The sequence below is a fragment of the Corvus hawaiiensis genome, chromosome 5, assembly GCF_020740725.1.
Source record: "Corvus hawaiiensis isolate bCorHaw1 chromosome 5, bCorHaw1.pri.cur, whole genome shotgun sequence".
NCBI classification, from domain to species: Eukaryota; Metazoa; Chordata; class Aves; order Passeriformes; family Corvidae; genus Corvus; species Corvus hawaiiensis.
The window spans coordinates 33,844,601-33,871,811 of NC_063217.1; the positions used below are offsets into that span (position 1 = coordinate 33,844,601).

At 44.4% G+C, this 27,211-nt stretch overlaps 1 protein-coding gene across 1 annotated transcript in view; it reads right to left on the bottom strand.

Moving 5' to 3' along the window:
* The window catches only part of STOX2 (storkhead box 2), a 144,375-nt gene extending 131,037 nt beyond the window's left edge, over nt 1-13,338 (bottom strand). Inside the window, exon 1 of the mRNA XM_048303037.1 lies at nt 12,894-13,338. Coding sequence (XP_048158994.1) covers nt 12,894-13,275 — 382 coding nt within the window. The 5' untranslated portion in view covers nt 13,276-13,338. The remainder of the gene's footprint in view (nt 1-12,893) is intronic.
* Nucleotides 13,339-27,211: the final 13,873 nt, after the last annotated feature.

The window sequence follows — 27,211 nt, forward strand, 5'->3', positions numbered from 1 at the left end:
GAACTCAAGTCTCTTACTGCAGCAGCTCATCACAGGCTCCCTGAGTGGCAAGGGGAGTTAGACACTGCTGAAAACCACAATTATTGCTGGAGTTGAAGAATGCAAACCATACCTGAGCTGGCTACTTCAAAACTAGCTCAAATACATTTATGTTCAGCTAAAACACATGCAGGAAAAATCAAGGAGCCCAAGGCTGAAAGAAAGCTTAGTCATCTTGCAGAAGCACTGAGACCTGTGGTTTCAGGAAGGGAAAAGAAAGATACCCCACCACATACCACTTTCCTCTCCACCTCTGCTTTTCCAGGACAAGAGTAGGTCACTTCCACAGATGTACTTCTGGGCGTTGCCACAGAGAGAAGAACCTACTGACAAACTTGAAAAGGACTGTACTGACAAACATGCTTCAGTAGAAGATGCAGAGTTGCCTTCAGGGGCAAATTTCATCTTTTCTTACCACAATTAGGAAAGAACAAGCCTGTGAGAAGCCATATACATTTCTAAAAGATACAGGTACCGTCACACAAGAATCACTATTTTGCAGTCGATTGAAAGAAACACTATATAAACCATGAGAGGCTCCATTTCCCTTCTGTGCAATCACAGGTAGTGTTTACATGTCATATACCAAAAGTGCAAGACCACAGACTGGGACAGTAGGACATGTCTCGTCTACACCTATTGACCCATTGGGCCCTGCTCTCATTTTCTTAGTTAACAACCAGAGCAAATAAAGTAAGGATAGCCATTTATGAGCTATTATGCATTTATGGCTCCAGATTCAAGCCAAACACATATCTAAGTATCTGTGATTGCAAACTCACAACAGCTCTACTAAAACCTTCAAAAAATTTATGCACTCAACTCATTCATGAAGCAGGCTGAGGACTGCCACAAAAAGTAATTACTATTGCCCAAGTGGTTAGAAAACAGGTAAAGCAGATCCCGGCACGTTTTGAGCAAGAATTCTTTGCCTGTCTGCCTATTTACAGATTACCTCTCATTCACAAGTAACCTCATATGTGTGTATTATTATATAAGGTTTAGCACTGTCAGAGCACCTAAGGACTTCAGCCCCAGCTCAGCACTGCAGTGCCCAGCACATCAGTGTGACAAAGCCACCAAGTTCTCGGCTCCAAAACACTTGTGCTCTCAAACACAAGGCAAGGAACAATGTTTGGAACAAGCTTTCCAGCCTGCAGCCATCAAAGTGCCAACCATCAAAAGTAACCACCACAGGTGTCCTTGAAAGAAAGAGGAGAAGAGGAAAAGTTGCAGAGCAAACGCTGAGGCTCAGGGTAGCTGTCATAAATAATAAATTGTGAATTATTTCAAGGGAAAGTTTGGTAAGTCCGCAGCATACTGGTAGGGGAGCACAAGCTTCAGCTGTGTAGGTACCTGCACATTCAGGTGTAAAATGCTGGGGTTGGCGAGGTCAGGGGTTTTCAACTTGGGGTTTGCAGGTCCCCAAGTGATCTGTCAACTCTTTTCCAAATGGTCCATAAAAAGATAAAAGCAAAAAGCACCACTTACATTTGCTTTATTTTCACTGGAAACTCAGCAATCTGCAAACTAAAGAAAGGTAAGGATCATCACACTAGTGGATTGTTACTCACAGGGACAGGAGGCAGCATAAATCACCCAAGTCCTCAGGAACTGGAAATGGGTGTGCAAGCCAACAAGCAAAAGTGTTCCCAGCATAAAAAGAAAGGAAAAATTGAAATAGCATATCCCAGTTGTTAAATATTGTTCTAACTAGTGGGAAATGTTCTGTCAAATGTTCTGTTCCTTTTTACCCCAGTCACTCATCACAAAAATCAGCACTGAAGACTGTAGCTCGCTTTTCTTCCATCTCACCAGATGATTGGTTTCTAGTGGTTCCCAATAGACAGGATATGTTTTGGCCTTTTTCTCAACGCAAACACTGAAGAGACTGGGAACACAACACTGGGATTAATTTAAGTAACCACTAAAACCTGAAGTCCAGTGATTATCTGAGCAGAAAAATTGAAAAGACTCATGTGCTGGCACACAGATAAATCTGCTTTTCCCCTTTAAAAACAAATATGTCACTGAATGAGACTAGTTATTGACAGAGAAAAGCAGAACAATGATAGATGTCATGATTCTGACATGAAAACATTTTACAGCCATACCGCACTTGAAAGGCAGCCGAGAAGCAAGTCCCTACAGACCTTCCAACAGCTATTTGGCATCAGCTTCACTGAGGAGCTCTATATGTACACCTCTTGCAAAGACAAATTAACAATAAAAAAAAATACCTTGGAAACAAAACCAAAGAACCTGAATTAGTAAGAAATCTATAAACTAAGGGCTACAAATTAGTAAGAAATCTATAAACTAAGGGCTACAAGCCTTTATTTAGCCATAAATAAAAAATGACAAGATGATAGCCACTAATTCCTATCCAAGGAAAGAAATCAGAATGATTGTAGGTCAAGTTGCCTACTTTTCATGACTTTATCTCTATTGACAAAGTATTAATTAATACTTCCTCTTCATACTTTTCCTGACGGCACCTACAAAAGTTGGGTAAGGTCTTCTGCTATTTATTTCTCAGCATACTGTACACACCAAAATAAAAATGAAAAGAATACTAATCTTGGATTCCCAAGCTTAACTCTCAAAGGACCCCTGGTTTAGACACAGATGACCCACTCTGCAATTAACCAGGAAGAGATTCCCCTGGCAAATCTCTTAAAAACAGCCAGGCAAATACAAGAATATATGACATGCCTATATTCAAAAATGTGAGTCCTCCCACTAGATTTAACATAAAAGCACATGTGAGTATCTGTACATTGTTGAATCAAGACCACTCAAAGTAATGGAAAACCTCTGTTCATACAGCACTTAAAACACTATATACACTCTCACACATATGTCTATATGAAGCAATTCCAAGCTGAAAATTGCCCTAAACTTCCAGCAGGGAATGCTTAAGCACACAACATTTCTTTGAGAAACAAAGAAAGTGAGAAAATTCCTTCTCCCTTTTAGTTATTTTTAATAACCCCTTCTGCTAACAATGTCTACAATATGAGATACTGTATTTGCTTTAAAATAGACCTTAAAATCCTGGTTTTCAGCTGGTTAAACCACCTTGTAAACATGTGACTAACTAAGACATCCCTATAGCCCATGTGAGTTGCTGACTTCCCACAACAGGACCAGGGCCACTCAGGTGATATCAGGCACTTGTAAACATCTGTTCAGGTTCATCCAGCTGTCCATAATTTTCTCCTCCTTTGAGCCATATAAACACTGAGTAAGGGGCAGTCCACCAGGACCTCCTTCCTCTACTCTCCTTCTCAGTGCTGTGGATGTTTCACCCTCTGCTCAAGATTGCCCACATCAGCCTAGACCACCCCCCTGGACAGGGCTACTTGCAAAGCCTTGCCAGGAGCAGCCGGCACACCAACTGGATGGAAATCTTCACATGGGTGCTGACCTACTCCTGACTTCTCAAGCCAGAGCATCTCAACAGCAGCCTCAGATTTAGCAATATGTACAGGTTTCCCTGAGTGGAGATGGTGGAGACAAAAGAGGCCCTTCAGGGAAACCCAAAGAAAATACTCAGCTTTCTCTTAATGCCAGGTTATTTCATCTGTCAGTGAAAAGAGAACATGTTTGGGCAGTAGCCCTGCAGTATGCACAAGCAGGAGAGCAAACATTTAATGATGGTCTGCTGGAGTGGGAGTCAAGGGCATGGTCCAGTTCCACACATGCTGAAGAGTGGCTGGAAGACTCAAGGGCAGGCTGAGGACTACTAATACCCAAAAAACGCATCATTAATACTTTGAGTAAAATACCTCCCCTAAAAGAAAAGCAATTAAAAAAACAGAAACAAAAAACCAACTCCCTCAAAAAACCAAAACCCCACTCCCAAAACTACAAAAAAGCCCCACCAAACATACAGAAGTTCACTGCAGCATCACGTGGAGCTTACAGGACTTCAGTTACTTCATTAGAATTCAAACACAATAAATTTACAGGCAATGATAAACCCTATTTATATCAAGTTGATCTCTTTGTAAAGGGACATAAATAATAAACTGTTTTGCAATTGGCACAGAAGCAGGACTCTGTAACCTCATGCACCCAAGGATACTGTTAACACAAGGTAAATAGACATGATATATTTATTAGGCCATTAAGTCTTTCTCCCAATGACCTGGAGAAAGGCTGCTGCATCCAGAAATCTATTTCTTCCACATTCTTTTCATATAGAAAGATATCCACAGATATTATCATTAAAGTGGAAAATACAACTATAATCTGAAAAAGTTAACATTAATTTTTCTTCTTTAGCTAAAAGTTTTGCTAGATTCGCAATAGGGCTTTTTTAAGGAACAAAAAAAGTTTCCATTTTTAAAAAAGAAATACTCATTTTATAGCCCTCAATAATACCTAAGACTCTGCTGCCAAATCTCAAATACACAGCACCCAGCTTGTTCTAATGCTAATAATACATTGCAAGTTTTACAGCTCCAGTGAAAACACGGTCCTTGCAGTTCTGCTCCTTCCCAGGAGCCTCTGTACACCCAGTGAGAGAAGACATTGCAGCACATGCAAATATGCAACTGCAAGGCAGCAGATAAGCAGGAGTTACTGGAGCTGCAGTCACTGATGACAATGGACATGGAAATGCAACTGCCCTGCTCCCAGTGCAGGAACGGAGACACTTGCTCAGCCACAGACCAGCCCCAGCACATACCTTTATTCCCCTTCTGCTGACACCAGAAGGAGGAATCAGCTTGCCACATGGCCAGCCCAGTCCTGCAGGCCACTGTGTTTTAGGCCATGTTATTGTGAAAGCCATTGGGTCACCATCCAAGAGCCCATTGTGCTGTCTCAGTGGGATTCCCCGTACTGGGGCCAGCCATGGGTCCTTCAGCATTCTCGTCCTCCTCTGAAGACATGCATGAGCCAGCACATGTCCCCTCTGAAGCACTAACAGTTAGCAAAAATTGCTTTAAAACTAAAGCTTCTGGAATATACCCAAACCAAGCTCTTCGGGTAGAAGCATTTTCCACAGTCACAGCATATAGATTTTGTAAAGAACCAAATTTGGAGTTGTTTCCCAGAGTTTAAGTGAATTGGTTTGCACTTCTAAAAGAGCAATCTTTGATACACCTGCATGTCTCTTTATTAATTATCTGATAGTGGAATTCAAGGTTAAGATAAAAGGCTGCTGTGTTTTACTCCAACTTCTGCTGTTTTGGTATCCCATCCTGTCCTCATGTGGAAGAACAACAACAGTGTCTCATGTTAGATGGATTAGAAGTATATCCAGCTCCAGAAAATACGCTACAGAAGCCATTACTCCGTGCATTAATTTAGTGCACAGAATAGTAACTTGCTTTCATAAGAAAACCTAAAAGAGCTTAATAAGTGCTGATAGTAATGTTACACTATTGCTTTTCTGCTACAGAAAAAAAATGCAACTATTCAGATTCCCTGGGTAGTTACTGACCTTTGAACGCGGGCTCAATTGCTATTGTGGCTCAGAACAGGAGCCCAATTAAAAAAGGAGGCATGAAGATCTGCTCAAATATCAACATGAAAACGCTTTGTTTCATCAAAATATATGTGTTTGTACATTCTTTACATTCAGATACCGCTCATCGCGGTTCTCAGGTGAAGTCCCAGGTCATAAATAGAGGGATCAAGTACAGCAGACAGAAGAAAGCATGTTTACATATTAGGTGAAGGGATTTTATTCCAAGAATGTAATATCCTTAAAAATCTTTCCAGATTTGGCCCACCCAGGGAGCAGTTTCAATATCGGAAACCAGAGACTGCAATAACATTCCCAGCAGTCAACATCATTAGAAAATAATAAAAACATTTATGCTTTTGTATTTAAAACAAAGAAAAAAGTTTGGAGACAGCTTGAATTTTCAGAACCCTGTTAAAATTCTGTTATTGCAGAAAACTATTAAGAAGTTCCTTCCATCCTCACATTTCACAGCCACAGCTTCTGCAGGGGAAACCACCATCTGGTTGCAGTTTTTATTTTCTTTGAACACTTCAGGTTTTCCTTGACTACTAAAAGAAAAGAGAAGCCTGCCTATCATGTTTGCTGTAGCCAAGGGACGGAGTGATGTTGTTTAGGAGGCAGCATTTGATGCCAGGAGTTTTGGAGGACACCCAGTCCGTCTGGGTTGCACCTTTTCTGCTACACTCTCCAAAAGGATGTCTCAAATGCAGACAAGAACATGGTAATGCTTTGGCACATCCTGTTGGGGGACAAGCTGTGATTCTCCTGGCCTGCAGAAAGGAGGACAGGTTTACCATCCAAAATCATGGCCCGAGGAAACAGCACCAGAATTGCTGGGAGAGTGCGCCAACTTTGTTATCATTCCCTTTACAAAAGAGCTGAAACAAAAACCTGCCAGTCAAGGCCAGGGACAGAAGTGTTTTCAGATACAGCTGACCTTCCTAGAGCCTTTCTCTGCGCACATTTCTCCAGGCTTGGGGTCTGGAACACCTCTCTTTTGGAGACAGAATGAGAAGACTCTGGGAGTCCTTCTAGTACTTTTCAGTACCTAAAGGAGGCACGCAAGAGAGCTGAGAAACAGACTTCACAAGTGCATGTAGTGATAGGAAAAGGGAAATGGCCTTAAACTGAAAGACAGTAGGTTTAGAGTAGATACCAGGACAAAATTCTTTACTGTGAGGATAGTGAGGTGCTGGGTCAGGCTCTCAAAGGAAGCTGTGGGTGCCCCATCCCTGGAAGCACTTAAAGCCAGGTTGGATGGAGCTCTGAGCAACCTGGTCTAGTGGAAGGTTCCCTGCCCATGGCACAGGGGTTGGAATGAGATTATTGATAAGGTCCCTTCCAACCCAAGCCAAGTTTTGATTCTGTGAGTCAAAACTCATATAAAGCAGAATTTTAAACTGTGGCAACACACGCAGAGGATCTGCACTTAGTCAACTAAAATCATTACAGCTTGATAAGTAAAATATTTAACAACATGCCTCTTACTGGCAAATCACAAAGACAGGACAAAAGGGGAAACACAACCAAGTTTGCATGCCACAAAATGGTAAAAATGAGCAGGCAGGATGGAGGTTATCCATTGCATGGCCCCTGGACACCTCATTCACCTCAGTCTTCTTAAATCCAAAAATGACTAAGTAAAAAAGGAGAGTGGGACAGACAGAAAGGTGATTTAGTGACTGGCCTAGTGGCACATGATGCTGGCAGCCCAGCAGCCCATATAAGAGCTGGGAATAACACCTGACAAGGGCTTCATGCAGTGCACACCCACCGTGCTGCTCCCTGGCAAAGACAAGGGCCCTTTTGAGGAAGGGAACAAGGAGCATTTAATTAAAGACCAGACCCCCATGCACAAAGAAAGAGTTGGAGAGAGTGAGAGAGCTCTTGCTTTGTCAAAGCACCATGGCCAAGGGCTGCTCTCGGCCACCACGGTTCCCTTACAGCATTGCTTTTCACACAGAGCATACACTTAACTTGCAAGGCTGGATGACTTATTTGCCACCGGAAAAGATGCTTTCCTATACAATGGTGCTCTTTGTGGGGAGGAAGGAGGTGGGGAGACAGTACTAGCTGGCTATTAACCTTATAAATCCTTCCCTTGAGCTGCACAATGAATACCACAGATCTGTGTATTTGACTTTGCTTGTTCAAGAGAAGTTGCTTTGAGTGAAAAAATGAAATTCAATAGGCCATATCTTTCCTTCCTTTGTGTTTTTTTACTTTCACAATATGTTTTTGATGACTAGCACTAGCCTTGCAGGCCATCCACAATTTTCTTTAAAGAGCAGAAAGCAATTCTGACTCTAAGACTTCATTCCCACAACACAAGCACAAACCACATACTGAGAAATCAGGCACTTTATATGCAGTCCATACTCATTTAGCTCTTGTCTCTCTCTCCCCAGCCTCTGAAAGCTGCTTTTACAAATTACATTTAAGGCCCAACCCAACACTTGTGAGCAGTGAAGTTCTTTACTCAGAGTTGGGAGTAAATTCATAAGCACTTCAGCCTAGCCATAAGCTTAATTTTACCCTTTTTTTTTTCAGGCTGCAATAACCACCTCACAGATATAAAAAGTGCTTAGTGAATCTATAACTGGCTCTAGGTTGGAGTGGTAGAGAAGGAGAAGAAAAATACTGTCATTTAAATCCACTTAAGTTCCCATGGTAATACCACAAGGCATACAAAAGGTGTAGTTGAGTGTGTGGTAAAGTCATCGGAGGTTTTATTACTATGAAACCTAATGCTCCCTCACTGAAAAGAAATTTTCATTATACAGAGGAGATAATTGGGAGGAAAAAAAGGAACTTATGTTTTATAAATGTCTATAGATGAATAACATTTAATGTCCAACAGTCTACACCATAATCATCCACTAATGACTGAAAAATTTACTGTGAAAATTACCAAACCTAAACTGGTGGGGTGTTAATTTAATTTTTTGGTGGCATGAGAGGATATGGAAGGGAGAGAAAAGAAAGGGAGCACTTAGCTCCAACTCCCAGCACGGCAAAAAAAGTTTCCCCCCTACGCCTGGCCAAGCAGGAACAATGCACAACAGCCCGGACCTGCCGACTTTGCTGAATTATAACTCCTGCTAGTTAGTTTAATTATTGCACATACATTTCTTAAAAACTCCATCTGAACATCAGCTTCTAATTGGAGAAATTGCTCTGGGCATGGCCAAAGGGTTATTATAAAGTTTGGTCACTTCTTTTCAAGCAATCTCTACAAAAGGGCATGGCCCTTCTGCGAAGCGTATGAAAACCTCTCAAAGATGCCCATTGTCCGTGACACAGAAATCAAGTGCAAGAGATACAGAAGGAAGTCTCATCTGGGAACACAAGAGGCGATGAAGACATGAAAATGAGGTGGAACATCCTCCTGCGCTGACAGCACCTTGCACAGAAGAGCTTGCACAGAAAGGGAAAAAAAAAATCAGCTTCCAGGATGACAAATACTAGTGAGTGCAAGTGGAAGGTGTGTCAAAAAAAGAAACCTTATTAAAATACTAACGCTCATTAAAGACTTAAGTTGCAAAAGCCTTACAAAGTTACAAGAGAGCTTCCGAAGACAATGAATTTCATCACTGGACCTATAGATTTGCATGAGGCTTCCTTGACCCCCTAAATCAACATATTAAGCAAGTGCTGGTTCGGGGATTTTGTTTATTCAAAGACTGCTTATGTTTCCCAAAATTTCTCCTTCAGCCAACTTAAAAACCTCGATACACCCTAATTTCCTAATATCCAAATAACTTTGATCACTGCAAAACTGGTCACTGAGCAAGCTTTTATGGCGTAACCATTTAGCTTAAGAAAACTGCCAGAGGAGTAAGTTTAAAAGTCACACATGAATCACTTCATCCCCTGTGCCCTCCAGCCCTAAGATGTCAGTGCTATAAGCAAATTTCTCATGTGCTTCATATTCCTGCTGTATTAAATTGTAAGGTCTAATTTTATAATTCAGATCTTCAGACACTAGAATCTCATGTGAATATTAATCCATTCACTTTGTGGCTCAGGTACACTTGCACTGAGCACCATAGGACTGTCCAGTCCCTGTTAACTACAGATTATACTTTCATGAACTTTTCATTATCAAGCCAGGGTAACTTAAATGTGGAAAGACTATCCAGCAATGAGTCTCTCCTGGTTTACATTTTACAATTCCAGCAGCAGAAAACATGCTATGCACACCAGAGGTTTAGTATTTCCTCCTCCTCACCAGCTACTTTTTCCTCCAGTTATTATCTCCACAGCCATCACAACCCATCAGAGCCAAGGCTCTGGACCACAATGAACGAGAAATACCAGCAACATCAGCAGAGGTTTGAAAGTCAGGCTGCAGTTGTGATTTCTGGGTCATGTTAATACTTAACAATATAGGGGAAGGGAAGCGTTGTCCAAGGCTCTCAGCTACCTGTGCATGGAGGTTGTGCAGCTGAGGAGACCTTTCTGTCCCTTGTCCCATGCTAGACAGCAGCACGAGGTTGGCATGCTCCCCCCACACCACCTTGGGGCAGGCAGCTGGTCATCCCAGCTGGACTCCAGGCGCAGGTGAGGCAGAAATCTGCCCCCACCTTTCTGCAAAGAGACAGCCAGCCAAGAAATGAGACAAGAACCAACTCAACAACCTATCACAGCAGTGTCCAGATATTCCAACAGCCCTGGGGTGCACAGAAAGAACCCCTGGGTCAGTCCCCCATGCACCCCCTCCCCCATTGCCCAGCCATGGCAACTCCTATTACCACCACAGTATGGGGACTACCAGATTGGCCAGAGCAAGAGAAAATAGCAGCGTCACCTTCATCAAAAACACTGTGCCACTTTTTCCCCTTGACCCCACCAGTTATTTATTAACAGGAGTAAAATATTACTATTCTGCAACTCCCAGCAGGCAGGTTTTCCTATCAGCCTAAGATACGAACCACCTTTTTTTTTTAAAGCTGAAAAGCATTGGGGCTTTTGCTTTTTGTCTGTATGTTGTTCGCTGCCGTAATGAAACAAAGTAGATAATAAAGTGTGAGAGAGTTCCTCAGTAAGTCACAGCCATTTACACATTAGGTACCTAGTTATGTTGAAAATACAATTACATGCATTTAAGCAGATGCTCACGCCTACAGGCCAAGGCCATTATTTTGACAATTCTTTAGCTACCTAACTTTACAGTAAGTGCAAGTTGAATCTACTTAGATACAAGACCTGAATTATCAGTCTGGGAGTGGAAAAAAAAACAATGGAAAAAATAAAAATCAATCAGTTCCTCCCATCATATTTAGCACAGCTAAGGCTACACAACAGGCAAGACTCCAACGGGTCCCTGCTCTTCTGTCATAGCCTTTAATCAAATGCTGAGAGGCATTTGCTATTTTTAAAGTCAAATGAAACACTGGCTCCAGTCTTTTGTAAATTTGCAGCAAAGATAACCCCCCAAAGGAATGCATATTATTTGCACATCAGTGAGCTTACTTATTAACGTGAACTTCTAGCAAAAGTTTTGTTTCCATATTTTAAGATAGGCCACAAAGACTTGTTTACATTCCTTGGGTGGCTTTAGTCAAGTCAAGGTCACTATGCACCTTTCCACAGCCCTCCTGGGCAGCAGGCTGAGGAATGTCACCCAATAAGCAAGGTCCAGGAACATCCCAAAAATCAAACACTGACCCTGACACTGTCAGGTGACAAGGCCAATTCAAAAGCTCTTCATCCTCCGTCCAACTGCAGCCAAAAAGCCCAGATGAGGTAGGCTGAGCAGCTAGCACTAACCACTGCCTAAGAGATTTCTTACCTTCTCCAAATAGTGGTGGACCACAAAAAACTTTTCTATCACAGAACAGGATTAAACACCTGCTCTGCAATACTGTCTTGTCATCTGAGGTTCAGAGGAGAATTTGCTATTATGAGGAAAAAAGGTCCATCCATTCATTTTTAACAAGGCAACTTGTGTTGACCCTCCCTCTCAGCACAGAAAAAAATGGTAACATTCAAGTAAGTCTGATAGGGAAATAGTGAGTGACAGACAAGTGTCTGACAACTCTGCAAGAGACAAGACTGCTAATAACTAGAAATTATAGGACTCTGAATTGCTTGTTCAAAAGGGTAAAGGCAGCTAAAAACATTCAAAAGCCAGATTAAAAACAGGACACTGGGAAACCTCGAATATTCATGTTCCATTCTTTTCGGGAACCTTACTCAACTAATTTTTTAAAAAAAGAAATGCATGAAAGCATCCTGTTCTAAGGGTCTGAAACTCCCAGCACAGGGAGAGCATCTCTAGCTTTGTGACCTGTTCATGGTGCCTGCTGCATAGGACATAGATGATACAAAGTGTACATGAGGAAAAAGACACCATCACTGCAGCAGCCACGGCAAGTAATTAAGCCAGCAATAGAGCAAATCCTCACAATTCTCCTTCTCTCTATAAGAGAAGCTGCATGTTTCAAGCTGTCATGAATGTTGAGTTGCCTTAAATCCTAAGAAAAACTTCTGCTCTGTTGTTCTTCACAACTTGCCACTATACCCACCAAATAGCCACAGCTTTATACCTTAGGGTTTGGGGGTGGTGGAGGGGTTGGGTTGCTTTTTTGGCTTTGTTTGGTGTTTTTCATGTCAAAATAAGTGCTGAAACATTTGTGCTCTCCATGCTAGGATTTTTTCATTTCCTAAAGAAAATTCAGGATGAGGTGTGCTTTGTCCTAGGCCAGTGCACACTGATGGGATTCCCCTCAGGGAATCACACTGTAACTTGAACCTTCAGCCCACCACGGCATAACAGACTTGCCGTTTACAGCTCCAAAAGTCACCTGCCTTGCACCACTAAAAACCGTATGTTACTCATCTCCTCCTACTACTTCTCGCTGTGGAAGACACCTTCACAGTAACACTGTGACTGACACAAGTTTGATCTAGCAAGTAGAGCCGAATATAAAATAAAATATTGTTTTAGCACACCTGGAAATACTAAACCCAACTTTTAACTCCCGAGCCAAGCGGCCCCAGGAGCACGCTGCGGGCAGAGCCGGCCGGTAGGAGGCCAGCGGGCATTTCATCCTCCAAGGAGTATATTCCAATACTTCCAGTTTATGTTTTCACCCTCGCCCGCTGAAGGGAACGGCGGGACGCACCTCTCCAACCGACCCAACAGCCGTGGCCGGCAGCTCTCCCGGAGAACCCCACTTAGCCGCATCCCTGTAATGGCACCGCTCCCTTCCCGGCTCGCCCCTTTCGCGCACATCCACTTTGGGAGCTAAAACCCCGCGGCGAGGAGGGCCCCCCTTTCCGCCCCCGCTCCCTGAGCCCGCCGGGCACCTGCGGCGAGTGCCCCGGCGCAGCTCCGCGGGCCCGGCCCCGGCCCGGCGGCACCTACCCAGGCACTTGATGTGGAAGCCGCTGGGGGGCTTGAGGGAGCGGCGCGCCCAGCCCTGCCGCAGCACCTCCAGGTGCTCCTCCTTGCCCTGCACCAGCAGCACCTGCTCGTCGATCCAGCCCAGGAAGAAGGTCTCGGCCACCGCCGCCGTGGCCCGCCGGTCCCAGAAGTGCTGCATGTTCTCCCGCTTGAAGTCCGCGAAGATCTCGTAGCCGATGCGGTGGCGGCCCAGCTCCGCCGCCGGCCCCGCACAGGCACCGGCCCCGGCACCGCCGGCACCGCCGGCACCGTCGCCCCCCGGCCGCCCCCCGGCCGCGGCGTCCAGGACGATGGCCAGGGAGTGCGGGGCGATCTGCAGGCACCTCTCCGCCCTGCGCGGCATGGCCGCTCACCGCCCGCCGCCGGGCACGGACATGGGCACGGACATGCCTCCCCGCGGCCGCGCTGCCTCCCGCGGCCGCTGTCCGCGCTCCGCGCCGCTCCGCCCCCACCGCGGCCCGGCCCGGCCCGGCCCGCTCCGCCCCCGGCACACCCCCGGCGCGGTCCGGTGCCGCGGGCGAGGCGGGGACGTGATCCCGCCGCTGCCGGTCCCACAGCGGGTGGCGGCCGCTGTCTCCCGGTCGGGAAGTCCGCACGCCCTGCAACCCGCCTCTCCCCGCCTCTCCCCGCCTCACGCTTCCCTGTCCCGGCACGGGAGCACCATTCCCAGAAAGAAAACGAGCCCAGACACTGTCCCGGCCGGTGGTTTAGGCTTCCAGGCACCATTCCCCCTCCCCACCTTCGGGAGACCCTCACCCTTCCCTTCCACGAGTGAAGCACAGGGGCATTCCCAGCCACATCCAGATTATCCCAGCAAGTCTTACAATTCCTTATAGTTTTGTTTCCTCCAGTGGCTACACATCTGTAGGTAACACACCCAGTGAGTGGCATCGACCCTGCCATGTCCAAACGCCTTTCTCTTCACTCGCTGTAATCCTGTGTCACTTTGTGTCTTAGTGGTACTGAAACGTGATGGTGATGGAGCAAGGGTAAGGTTCACTCCTAACTTCTGTAGCTTTTTCCCAGCAATTCAATATTTTGCCTCCTCTGTGTTCTGGATCACCAGCTGCCCGTGAGGCTTAAGGGAGAGCTCAGCAAAACTGAGCAAGGTGCAAGCAGAACTGGAGGGGTCCTTGCTGGCAGTGCAAAGCTGACAGCTGTGTTGTGCATCAAGGTGGTAGCTGGCTGCTGAGCTGCAGGTGCTGGCAGCAACGTGCTGGTTATGCTTGTGAGAAGGCAGATTTAGGAACTTCTCTCTTGTCTTCTATAGGAACCCTCTAACCCACAGCAAAACTGGGCCACAATTCTGAAAACAGGGCTTGAGTTTCTGAAAGGTCTGTAGCTGTTGGACACCTTGGTGGTGTGTGAACTGTGGGTGGCCTCAGCAGCAAACCTCATCTTGCCCCAGCGAGCTGGCACTTGGGCCATGGGCAGTGAAGCATGAGAATGCACCAGAAAGGCAAATGACAGAAAGAAGAAAACTGCTGAAGAGAAGCAGGGGCAAGGGCTGAGGCAGAAGAGAGGTGAGTGAGAGGAGAGAGCAGGCAGCAGCTGCTCTGCCAGGCAGCAGTATGAGACCTGCTACAGCCACAACACTCCATGCTGTGCACAAATTACAGTGTTTTACCTGTTGCTTCTGAGTTCACTTACATCAACCTCCCTTGCCATATGTGGTCCCCTAAACTATCACCCATTCTGTTCTAATCTCATTCAAATCCTGTGTCACTTTCCAGCTGGTTTCACCCAATTCCTTCTCTGGGTCTCACCCAGTGCTGTCACAGTATTGAGGAAGGTCAAATTTACCAGCATCCCAAGGAGTTTTGCAAGGAAACAAGTTGTACAAAACCCACTTTTTCAAAGGGGAAATCCGAAGTTAAATAAATTATCCAGAAACACTGTCAGTCATTTTGAGCCAGGAGTAGAGAGTATTAATACTCAGTTTCTATCCCTTCCCAGGTCTCCAGCACTGCAAGATCTCAAGAGGCCCCTCACCACAGCCAGGAATAGTTATAATGTTGCTGCTGTCAGGATTTCAAAGGAGCTCCTTTATTAAGCTTTGCAAGAGGACCCCTCTGGCATCCTCACTGTCCCCCAAACTGCTTCCCAAAGTTCAACTGAGCCACTGGTTATCTGTTGAAAGAGCTAGTCTTAGTGTGTTGAAACTACTGTCATGATCTTGTCATATTCATGTTATTCTTACCTTGTGCCTTCCTCCTCTGCATTATATCAGCATTTTATCTTGCCCGTCATACATGCATTTCAGTTCTCTGGGCAGGGCTCACCTTTGTGTTGCCTTTATGTGGAGCACATCACATTGACATCTCAACTGCTGATCAGAGTCGCCAGGTAACTTCAGGGCTTGGATGAGTTTTCATTTTTATTCCTACCTGCAAGAATAAAGGAGCCAAATGAAGCCCTTTAACTGTTTTTAGGCTTTTGTGCCACATACATCCTGAACGCTTAGATGTGGAGTCCCACACTTTGCCTACAGCCCCCACATCCCAAGTGCCAGCCAAATCTGTGATCCTCCTGCTGCCTCTGACACAAAGGCATGTTAAGTGTGGCATGCCCGTCAGCCTTTGGTCATGGCATCAGTGTTGCTCTCTCCATTAGCTGAGCTCTTTTTCCCTTCAGTACTGATTTCTGAAGAAACTGATGTGGCGAAACATGCCGCACAGTCATTTCCCTCCTCCTTGCAGTAACGTTTGTGGGCTGTCAACCTCTTCCCTACCCCTGGCTCGCTCTCCTGTAAAGGCTAGTCCTCAACCTGCTAATCCTCTCCCACCCTGCTTTCAACACCTTTTCCCTCATGCCACTTCAGGCCTCTGTGCTCACAGGCTGGCCCTTCGTCCCTCCCTCCCTCTCCTTTTCAGCATGCTGCCCCTCTCCGCAGCTTGCACATAAGTAGTGTCACATACAAGTGTGATGACAAGGCAATGAAAGAGGGCATGCAATGATTTGTCCAACCCTTGTCAGATGAAGCTGTGGCACAAACAAAAATACGCTGTGTTCTAGGGGTTAGGTGCTGTCCCCACAGAAGCCAGTGCCAGGATTGCCTAAGCAAGATCTTGAGGGCCTGGTTAAGAAACGCCCCTTGTTTCAAGGGCCAGGGGTTAGGCTGTGAACAACAAATATGTAACTGAGTAAACTGTTCATCATTCATTTCTTCCATTTATTTCCCCATCTCCTTATTGAGTCAAACATTTTTTATCCCCAGAATTTGGGGTGTTTGGTTTATTTCTGTTTATTTACACTTTGTTGCTTGTGGGTTTGGTGTTGAGTAGCATCTCTTTCCTTTTCATTCACTCACTTCAGGGACTTCTTCTGAACAATCAACATCTATAGCCAGACTAAAGCCCATCCGGTGTTTCCCAGTAGAAATACAAGCAAGAAGACAGAAGACAGCCCACAATCTTCTTACGGCCAAATTATGAAAGCGGGTGAAGTGGAACTCCTAAGTGCCTCTGAAATGTTTGGAAAGACAGAAGTTTATGTTGCTAGCAGGATGAAACCCCTGAAGATTTGGACACGTCTCTTTGAAATACATCAGTGGTGCAGGAGGTCTGCAGCAAATGGTGTTCATTCTGGGTGGGAGTAGAAAGCCAAACAAACCTGACAAAGCTTTGTTCTCTGGCTGTCTGTACTGACCCATAACTCAGGGGTAGCATCTCTGTCTGCTGCAAACATTGCCTCATGAAAAATTCTCTGGGAAAAGGGTACTCCTCCAGAATTCATCCAAGGCCACAGAATGGAAAAGAAAGGCTGAGGTGGAATATATAGTGTTTGTGCATCCCTGGCTTGTACATAGTAAGGCAAGTTCCACAATTTCACAGCCTATGCAGTATGTCAGCAAGTGATCTGCTTCAGATGTGGTACTCAGGCAGTAAGTCAGCAAGTGCCTCCCAGGAAAGGTTTTGAAAGACTATTTCCTATCAGAAAATTACTTTTAAATCTCTCTAGTCATTTTATACAAGAAGAAATTATACCTTCCCTCCCACTGTCCATCCAGTGTTGCCACCTGTCCAGACAGTCCTGGATACTTCCCAGCCCAGTTGCCTCACTCCTGGGAAGAAGCTGCTCTTATCATTATGTGGGTTTTCAGGTGGTTGAAGTGTGTTTGGCACAAAACTGCCAGCTACGGGATGGTCTTTTAAGATATTCCTGGCAGGACATTTTTTTGAACATACCTGCATGTATTGCCATGTGGAAGGCTGACTGAAGCTTGAGACTCACACTGGTGGTGCAGAGTTGCACAGCTGAGTGCGACTGCTGTCATCAGAAACGGCACAGGCTGCAGATCTAATGAGACCATAGCTTACAGACTGCAATAACAAATTTTGAGAATTGTTACACCCTCCTCCTGCTCCATTCAAGACCTACATGAGCCTGGCTAGACTTTCCTGGACATGGAATCAATGTAAACTGGGTCTGGCTTTGCTGCTGCAGGTGTGCAGGAGAAGGGCCAGAAGCAGGTATGTTGGTAACACACAAGCTGGACACTGCTCTTCTTGTCATACTGTGAGAAAAGCCAGGAGCAATTTTAGAAGAGTGAATGCTCTAAAACAACAGATCCTGAACAGTGGTGGGGACTTGCACCTAAGGAAAGCAAGATGGTGGAAGGGGCATACTAGTAGTTGTTCCTTAAATTCTTCCCAAAAATGTGGACCCTTTGTAGGTAAATATAGTTCTACATTCACCTAGTTTACATCACATGATGACACTTACTTGCCACAAAGAATTCCTAAAACACTACCTGTTTAGCTTCACCCTTATGTTTTGGTAACCAGTTTTTGTAATACAGGGATAATAATACTTCTCACATTTGTGAAGTCCCTTGAGGCCTGCTATTAAAAATCAGGAATGTCTGTTTGACTGTCTCTGCTCTGGTAGGAGCCAAGTACTTCTGTGCTCAGTCCTGTCCTGCCATCCTCCAGCAAGAAGCCCTGCTCAGAAATCCTTGCTCAGACAGTATTCCCAGTGAAGTCAATGGGAGTTTCCCGCGTGAAGAGTGATGAGCTGGGTCCAAACTAAACACCCAACTAATAAACAGAGCAGGAAACAGCTGACTCTATCATTTTTAAGCTCTGTGCTTTTACCTGACTCAGACATGCTGGCATCAAGAAGGATCCTGGGGGCAGGATGCGACCCAAGGGAGGAGAGGAGAGCCCAGGTTATGGGCAGGCATGCCTATCTTCCTCTTCAGGAAAATCTTTGGCAACAGTATTAAACCTTTGCAGCTAGGTGAGTGCTGCTTGGATAGGTGAGCTGGTAGGTAGACTGTTATCTGTTGTCTGCTTAACAATAGCCTACACATACTAGGGAAGTTACAACTGACTAGGAGGAAAATCACCTCCCAGCAGACACTGAAAACAAGTTCCCACTTTACTCAGAACATGCACAATACAGGCTACAGGTTTCTCACATTGAAACTCAGGTGCCCATGTTTAGACATGTAAATAACACAGTGCTAAAACACCTGGATTGGAAGGCCCTTTACTTTTACCTATGTGTGAATTTGCAAAGAGGGAAACAAGACTTACAGATGTTTTTGAAGCAAAAAAAAATGGTGTGCAGCTTACAACAGCAGTGCGGGTAAAAGGGGCCAGAATAGATTCCCTGCACGGGAAATTCTTGATTGTAAAATAATAGAAGCAAGAGAAGGATATATTTATATCTTGACTTTCTAAATATATTTTCTAGAGATGTTTTTTATGTGCCTTCCAACCTATGCTTGTCTCTTACCTGCTATGGTATTGATGATTGCTTTTGGCCAGATTACAGTCAGACACTAAGGTGGGGGCTCAGATGATGTATTTGACCAGAACAGAATTTATTTCAAAGTCTGCAATTGTATGCTACTGAAGCCATAAAGGACTAATACTTGCAGGAACCATGCAATTTTAATTATGGAAATGGCACACCAGTTTGCCTTCAAAAATATCTGCTTGTCATGTCGCCTTGCAAGAACTACTGAAAATACATTGAGGCAGCTCAGGCACTGACATGCAAAAAGAACTAGAGTTTGTTTTTATGATTCCCCTACCAGTAATAAAAAGAGCTTGTGAATTAAATGGCCATTAATTTTCATGAGAACTCTGGAAGAAAGAGCAATAAAATCTATTTCTCCACCATTTTTCATATTTCCTTTTACAGCCCATGGCCTGAGCCAGCCTAGCAAAGGCATGTGGTTAATCCCTGGCAGATCTCATATTGCTGAATTATTGACTCCAAAGTCAGACCAAGGAGATCAGAAGTTCTTCCTCAGCCTTGGCATTTTAATCTGAAATATCTCTGCTTTGAATAGAATGCTTTCCTCCTACAGTCCCTTCTCATGTAGTACAAGGCAAGTCCTGTAGGTGCTGGGGGCAGTGCAAAACTTCACTCAAGAGAAAAAATTCCAGTGAGATACCTATACCCCTAAGAGTATGCAAATATAAATGGCATACATAGGCAAGTGAGGTAAAGGGAAATCCTTGTTCATGTAACATGCACAGTCAAGAGCTCCCACCCATACGGGCTCAATTTTCCTGTAGGGACCCCATTAGACTGTGGGCCAAAATGAGAGAATGATGACCTGTGACTCCACACTTTCATTTGGGAAGTACATTTTGTGCCTAAGCAAGTAAGCGAGGTAGACAGAGCTGACCACTTCTAAGTGAACAATTAAATGAATTGTTCTACCTTCCAGGAAGAATTTAATCAGGGGCTGCTCTTACAATGACCACCTGGGGTAAAAAAAAAAAAAATTAAAACAGGATTCTGTGCCACAAGGCACTCTGCAGGCAGGCTGATCAGCACTCAGGGTGAGAGAACCAGAGCTGGGCATGGCTCTGTAAGCAGCCTTTGCTCTGCCCTGGCAGCAGAGCTGTGGGTGACTAGTAGACATCGGTCTGAGCTGATCAGCTCTGATGTGAGCTTGAAAAGGGTGGGAATACCACGTCTCTAACTCAAACTGCAGCTATAAAGGACTGCATTGGTGGGAACCATACAGTCCATCCCTGCAGGTAGAGGTGAGGGACCTTCACTGCTGCCCACTGGCATGGGGGGAGCTGGCACGAGGTCCTTGAAGGACAAGTTGGTACATGCTGGCTTCTCTGAGAATCCTTGGTGCTGCAAATCTGGGGAGGCTTTCCCAGATCACAGGATGGGAAAGCTCTACGGTCATTTGTCTTGCCAATTTTTGGATGGCAGCTTCTCCTTTCTGACTGGGGAAAGGGAAAGTGCCCAGTGTTGCTGGTTTTGGGTAAGAGCCCTTTGAGATTTTGCCTTGCTCTTCTGACAGGCAGGCAGATACCCATACTGATACACAGCACAGGGATACAACATATCAAGATACAAGGAGGCTCCATCTGTGCCACAATATTCTTGCTCTTCCTGCCAGGAAGCACAGGCTGAATGATGGGCTTGCTCTCTGTACCCAGCCTGTGACATCTTTCCACTTTCTGTGCACTGATCCACTGACCATGACTGAGTTCAGAAAATGTGACCCAGGCTTACAGCCTCCCTCTGGGCCCCCCTAAACCAAGGACATGTCTTTCCAACCCACAGAGCTTTGCAGGAAGAGGATTTCTGCAATCAAGCACAGGAAAATGGCTGTGGGAAGAGGGACTAACCCCCACCACAGTCTTTGCAGGTAGGGAAAGGCCAGAGGCAGCAAAGAACTTTGGATAACGTGCCCACCTTGGGTTGTAATTCTCTGCTCTTCTTGCTTCTCCAGCCACTACCAACCTACCAGCATGCTTTTAACTCATCTGTGCCTTTTCTTGATCAGAATACCAATTTTTGATGTTTCCTCACTTGATACAGATGCCTCTGAAAAAGAACAAAGTACCCCTGAGAAATAAATTGCCATCATGGAGGTTTTTTTTCTCTTTTTCCTTTTTACAGAAATTTCTTATCCAGTTTGCTGAATTCAATAACCTTCTCTCTTTTCACTTCACTTCAGGCCTTCAGTTGCTTGCCCATGATGAGCTAGTTCAGTCAAAGCCATGCTTGGTTTACAAATATGAATGTAACAAGCACCTTACAGCTGCCTACAATAAACAACTATTACTTTTAAATATAGACCAGTACCTGTTACACTGTGCTGTGAAACATTCCGTTTTGCTCTTTTAACTGGTGAAGGGTGGTGGAATAGCCCAGCGAATGCTCAAGTGCACAGGGAGGGAGGTAACAGACACTTTCTCCAACAGGACCTGCTACAGCTCTTCCAGCACTGGTTTTGTGCCTGTCGGGTGAGTGCCAAGAACTGGCACACATTCAGGTTATGGTGTTGGCCAGCCACTGGCTAGCTTCTTCACTCCTCCATCATTTTCATTTCACTCAGAGCAAAGAGACAAATAGGAAGGTTGATGGGCTAGATGCTCACCTTTAGGTCCCCTTCGGCAACAAGGAATTGGTGAAAGGGGTGGTGGGGTGGATGTAAGAAAATTTATTCCTGGTTTAATAGCCCTTCATTATAGCTAAGCCTTTTGCGTAAACAGCAATTTGGCTCCCATCTCCTGAACACTGCTCCCTTGTATTAGACCTTTTATAATAGCTGTAATTACAGTTGCAAGCTCTGCTTTTATTTTATGGGAGCCGAGGTAAAGCTGCCCGATGTCCCAAGTGCTGATCCTCAAGTACAGCCATGTCTGTGAGGCAGCGTCTCCAAGCAGCAGGATATAATGGGTGAGTCACAGCAAAGAGCTGCGGGTTTCCTCACTAGCCCTGCCTACTCTCAGGACTGATCTCTCTCACAGGTAATCTTAAGCAGCCACCATGCTACTCTCCTGCCTCTTCTCTTTGCCTTGGCTTGTCAGGATTAGACAGTTTAACCAGTGACCCTGGTTATCATCAATCTCAATATTGAGTGCACCAAGATAATACAGGCACTTCTCTTCTCTGTGAAGACAGGCATTTATGAACTCTTTGTGAAGCCGTTTTAGCTAAAGAAGACAGACAGCTCTATTTCGTGCCTAATATTGTCTGACAGGTGTGGACACACCCTGGGATGACTTTCTTGTCATCCTGACTAGAAGGTCAAGAGTCTACATTTGACAAAGAGAATTGCCTTTGGCACTCCAACAAAAAATGAAAACACAGCAGCATCCAGAAAAAAAACAACAAACCCTTTTGTAAACCAGATGTGCCAGATTTAACATTTCCCAGAGCTTAATTCCTTTTAAATTTTGTAGCTCCTCTTTGAAGATTATCCAGGGACCCAATACCAGGTTAAACCAGAAAGTTTAGCTTTTGTTCTTCTATTAGCCATTATCGGCTTACTGTTTTAAACATCTCAGGCATGGTGGGCAGTAGCTCTCCTCTCTCCTCTCCCCTGTCTCCTCTCTCCTCCCTCCATTTTCATGCTTTCTCTAGGGACCTCTATGCAATACCACCTTGTGCTTCCCTGCAATCCCCAGAATGCAGCTGAGATCCACTGTGGAAGAAGAGAACAGGAGCTGACCTCAATCATGGCAGCACTGCTGTGGGTCTGGGGGGAGATTCCAGTCCCACCAGGTTAAGAAGGTTGAGCTCAGAAAAGAAAGCTCACCAAAAACTCAAGAGCTCCATAGTGGGACCATAAGATAAGACATATCCAGGAATGGTCTAAGCTCTCCTGGGTTATTTCCTTGGCAACGCACATTTCAGCAACTAAATCTGAGCCCCCTCCATTGGCAAATGTCAGACCCAGGAGAAAATACAGTTTCCTGCTAAGGTAATAAAGATGACTCCTATAAATTAATTTTTTCTTGGTTTTGAAATGAGGTTCCCTGTTTTTTTATAAAAATGGACACATCACTGCTTCATATTCGTGCAGAAGAGAGTTACATGTTAGTAGCCAAGAATCAGATCATTTCTTTGCAAGGAAGAGGTGGCAATGAGTAGTTTTTACCATGGGTTTTATGGGAAGAGCTTTGCCATGGTATGTGGTAAACTTAAAAAAACTCCTTAGGCTTTTCCTTCTTTTGCCATAGTAAATGCTGCAAGTTACAGACCCCAGCAACCACCTTTTGTACTACTGCTTCCACACACTGAAAGGGCACATTCAGAGATGCTGCAGCAACCAGCTGTGGTCAACCCATACTTGACTTTGTGACCCTTTCTGAGGCTGCTTTCAAAGGCTGGATGGTTTCCAGGAGGATCATACCAACCCAGGCATTGGAAGCGGGGGAAGGAGAGAAGAAATCTTAGGGTTTCCTTGCTTCCTGTTTAGCTCACACTAACTCATTTTACAAAACACTTGAGGCAGTGTACCTGGAAAGACCCCTGTGGAGAACAGAGCTGGAGGTAACCCTGCTCTGACTGGCTGGTGGCTGTGGCAATCCCACTTCAGCAGGTGCCACTGGATAGTGCTATACAGAGGGGAGCAGGAATAATTGGGTTTGCTGCTAAGCTGAGCCTCAGCAGCTTTTGTTTTCAAACTTCATCTTTTTGACATGCAGAGCAATGTGCATGGAGTCCGTGGGTACCTGCGGGGCTTTGGCAGAGAGTCCTGCATCTTGCCCCACATCCTTAGCTGTGGGCAGCCTTGGGGGAAACCTGAAAGCACAAAAGAGTACAGCTGGCAGCAGAACATCAACGGGAGCACCCGGCAGGCACTGAAAACCAAGGATGGAAGAAGTTCATTTGAGAATGTCCTGGCAGACCCCCTGCTCCACCAGTGCCAGTTTAGGTAGTACTAGGAGCTTAGCTCCCATTCCAGTAACTTCCTCTTCTCCAGGGCCAAAGGATAAGAGGGGGAGGAGGGAGGTGGCACCCAGGCCAGGGTAAAGAAAGAATGGCTGGATCATCCCTCTTCTTGAGGATCACAGCCCCAAGCAAGACTTCTTCAGGCTCCAAAGTGGGCAGCAGTACTTCACAGTCAGGGGTCATCCCTACACCTGGTCTAAAGCTCCTCAGGATCCCTTGCCTAGTCCTCTTTCCATGGCCTGTTGGGTTTTTCTTTCATGCTGTTTAACCATTACAGACCTCAGCATTCAGTTTTTCCCTGCTTTAATCTTTCAACCAAACCAGTCTTCCTTCCAGCCTGTGGGGATGAGGTAGAGGAAACTCCAAGAGATCTTGATCCTGGTTTGCAGGAGACAGTCTTTGGTTTTACAGCTTAAGAAAGCAGGTTACTTCCAGTACAGTGATGCAGCAGAGTTCAAACAGCCAGCATTTGTAGATCTCCTCACATGGATAAAGTAATAAAACATCAAATTAATTTACCTAGAAATAGGACAGCAATCACAAGCTAAAGTTCACCACAATGATTTGCATTACAGTAACAAACACAAAGCTTAATCATAGCTGTACATCTCTATTTCCCTTCAGAAAATACTATGCCCTCTGCTCATCATAGATAGCTTATAACTGATCATGCATGTAACTAATGCTGGTTTTCCTCTAGCAATTAAATCCCAGGTAAATCCCACGTGCTCAGCTCAGCAGTTCAGGTTTCGTCTCATGGAGTAACCATGGCACAAAGAACATCATGCCAGATTTCCCCAGGGGCAAATGGGCACAGCTACTTTCCAGTCAGTGGAGCAACATCAGGTTGCTCCTGCAAAAAGCATGACCTCTTAGGGAAATTTAACTAACCCAGGAATTAGAAAAACATTTCTGTAAAAATTAGCTGGTGTACACAGTAGTACCTGGCTGAGGGGATAAGAGCATTCCTCTCTCACTACCTAAAAACTCCTTCACTGAATTCATTAATCATTCTTATCAGCACCCCTTTTGTTCCTGGGTATAAGAGTACTTGAACCAAAAGTTTTTCAAGTCCAAATCCACTCCAAGTGATGAGTATCTTTGAGGTCATAAATTAATGCAAGCAATTGTTATGTTACCCACATGAAAGTCTTCAGTGGAAGAGCAGTGACCCCAAGAGAGAGTGAGATTTCACTAAAGATAACTTTTGTCTGACCTCTCTGCAACCTCCTAGCCAGGTAAATATCTTATAAACAGGTGATTTTGTAGCAGATAGAGAAGAACTGGCATTTTTTTGTTATAAAGAGGCTGGTGCTTGAAAACTGGACTAAGATGTCTTTATTTTGCTTTATAACTTCCTAATGTTGGTCCACAGAGAAGCCATTTTATGGAAAACCAAATAGGGAGCATTCTGATATCTTTGAGTACATTTCTGTTTTCCTTCTGTCTGTAATTATCATATATGTTTTGATATTTATTATTACAAGTGTTTGCACAGTCACTTGTAGACTATTTTGAGAAAGCAATCCATTATTGAGCACATATGTCCCATGCCCAAGTTTCCAGGAGATGCTGAGGTGGAATTCCTTGATGTCAGTTACAAAACAGAGGATGTATGTATCTGTATACCTCTATGTGTACATATGTGCTTATGCTCAGAGCTGTGACTCTGGAGGGAAAAAGTACTGGCTGCTGTAAAGCAGCTCCATGGTTTTGTTTACACTTGGAATGCCCCTGGCTGAGGGTGCAAGACAGCCACGCCTACCACTACTGCTCACGAAAGCAAGTGGCAAGGAAATTTCTATTATGGCATCATAAAACCAAATGGTGAAGAAAAATCAGGCTAAGTTCATCCCAAGCTGCATTTTATTGGAATGTCTTCTGTGTGGGACAGGGAACTGAAATATAAGGGGTTTTATCCTCATTTGGGTATTCATTGTTGTTTTACTGGAATTTATTTATTTCACTGGCATACATAGGTATGAGTATGCATATATAAAAGCTATATAATGAGAACCAACTGGATTCAACATATTTCAGCTAATTACTTATTAAAATAGTCCGGGAAAGGAGTAGTTTATATATTGGTTAGGAAAAAAAAAATCAAGTATAAAAAAAATTACAAGTTCAAGACTTACCCTTACCTACTTTAAAACATTAAAAACCCCACAGTAATTGCTAAAGAGTACAGATAGGACAGAAAAGTTAAACTTTTGTATGCAAAATTATTTACGTGGAGAAACTATGTGCATGCTCTAAAGTAAAAATACTGATGGAGGAGGAACAGTTATACTTTTAGAAAGATTAACTGAAACTTGGGCCTTAAGGTCAGCTTTGAATGTGCCAATGGAATCAGATACTTCTTAGCAAATCCTAAAAGCAGGCAAAAAAGTGTCAGCTACATGTTTGAATTTACTTTCCAGGGATAAATTTCTGACTCAGATCTTCCCATTCCACTGGCAAGTTGAGACGATGGTAACCAGCATGCATAGTTAACATAGTTTTGCATTGATACAACACATCCTACAAGCATGGCCACACAAACTTGATTGCCTTTGCACAGTAACACGTTCCTCAGCAAATTATGTAGAGATCTAGCATGGAAATTTGACATAATTTTCTTGAAAAAACTAGAATAAAATATTTACATTTTGTTCAGGTGAGGGAATTAATATTGTTTTGGATAAATCTTAAGGGTATTTTAGACTTCTATTTAAATACATAAATGCCTGGATTTACTTCTCCAGCACTTGCCATCTCTTTGGCAGAAAACATTGAGACATGTAGTTTCCTAAAATCTGGTTCATTCCTATTATTATTTGCAGTGTATATTCCTTACCTACCCCAAATCAAAACTGACCTTTGCAAAGACTGCTGTCCGCACATCTCATCTGTGGGAGACAGAAGAGTAGAAACTCCTGCAATTAAAGGAGGTTTTGATTTACAACCCTGGAAGAGACTAGGTCTGGCTTAATTGACAGAGGTTTATAGATCTTAAGCAAAAGGATCACAAGCCTGTGTTCCTATAGTTACAAGTAAATGGGTGCTGGTGGAGGGTTTTCAATACAATAATGTGATTTTATATAGTTTAAGTTAAGAATTTAGATGATATAATAGAGACATCTGTGTGTACGTGACATGAGAAGTTATTGGTCAAGACGCAGCTGCATTGCAGTGAGAAGTGCCACAGGTGGTAGGTTAAAAAGTCAAAACAAAGTGTCGTTTTAAGTGTCTATTGGATTAGAAAGTTATAAATGACAATGTAACTCTAAATCTTGGGACTATCCACCATTACTTGGAGGTATTGTAAAATCTTCTGCTTCGAGACTGATGCGTTTTGTTATCGTAAACAATAAATCCTGAGTAATTAGATAGTCCCGTCTCTTAACTGAATAATCCGACGGGAGACCTGAGGATTCGGGATGCGATGCTCATCCTGCTGCACTGCCCAGTCACAGCATCCACCACCCTCTGCGGGGTAAAACAAGACAAGTCTCAGAGCTATGAGAGGATTGGAAACTTCCTTGTGTCCAGCACCATGCCTAGGTATTTCTACAGCAAAAGGGTGCATATGCATGTTCCCACATGGGACAATGCTGAGCAGTTTT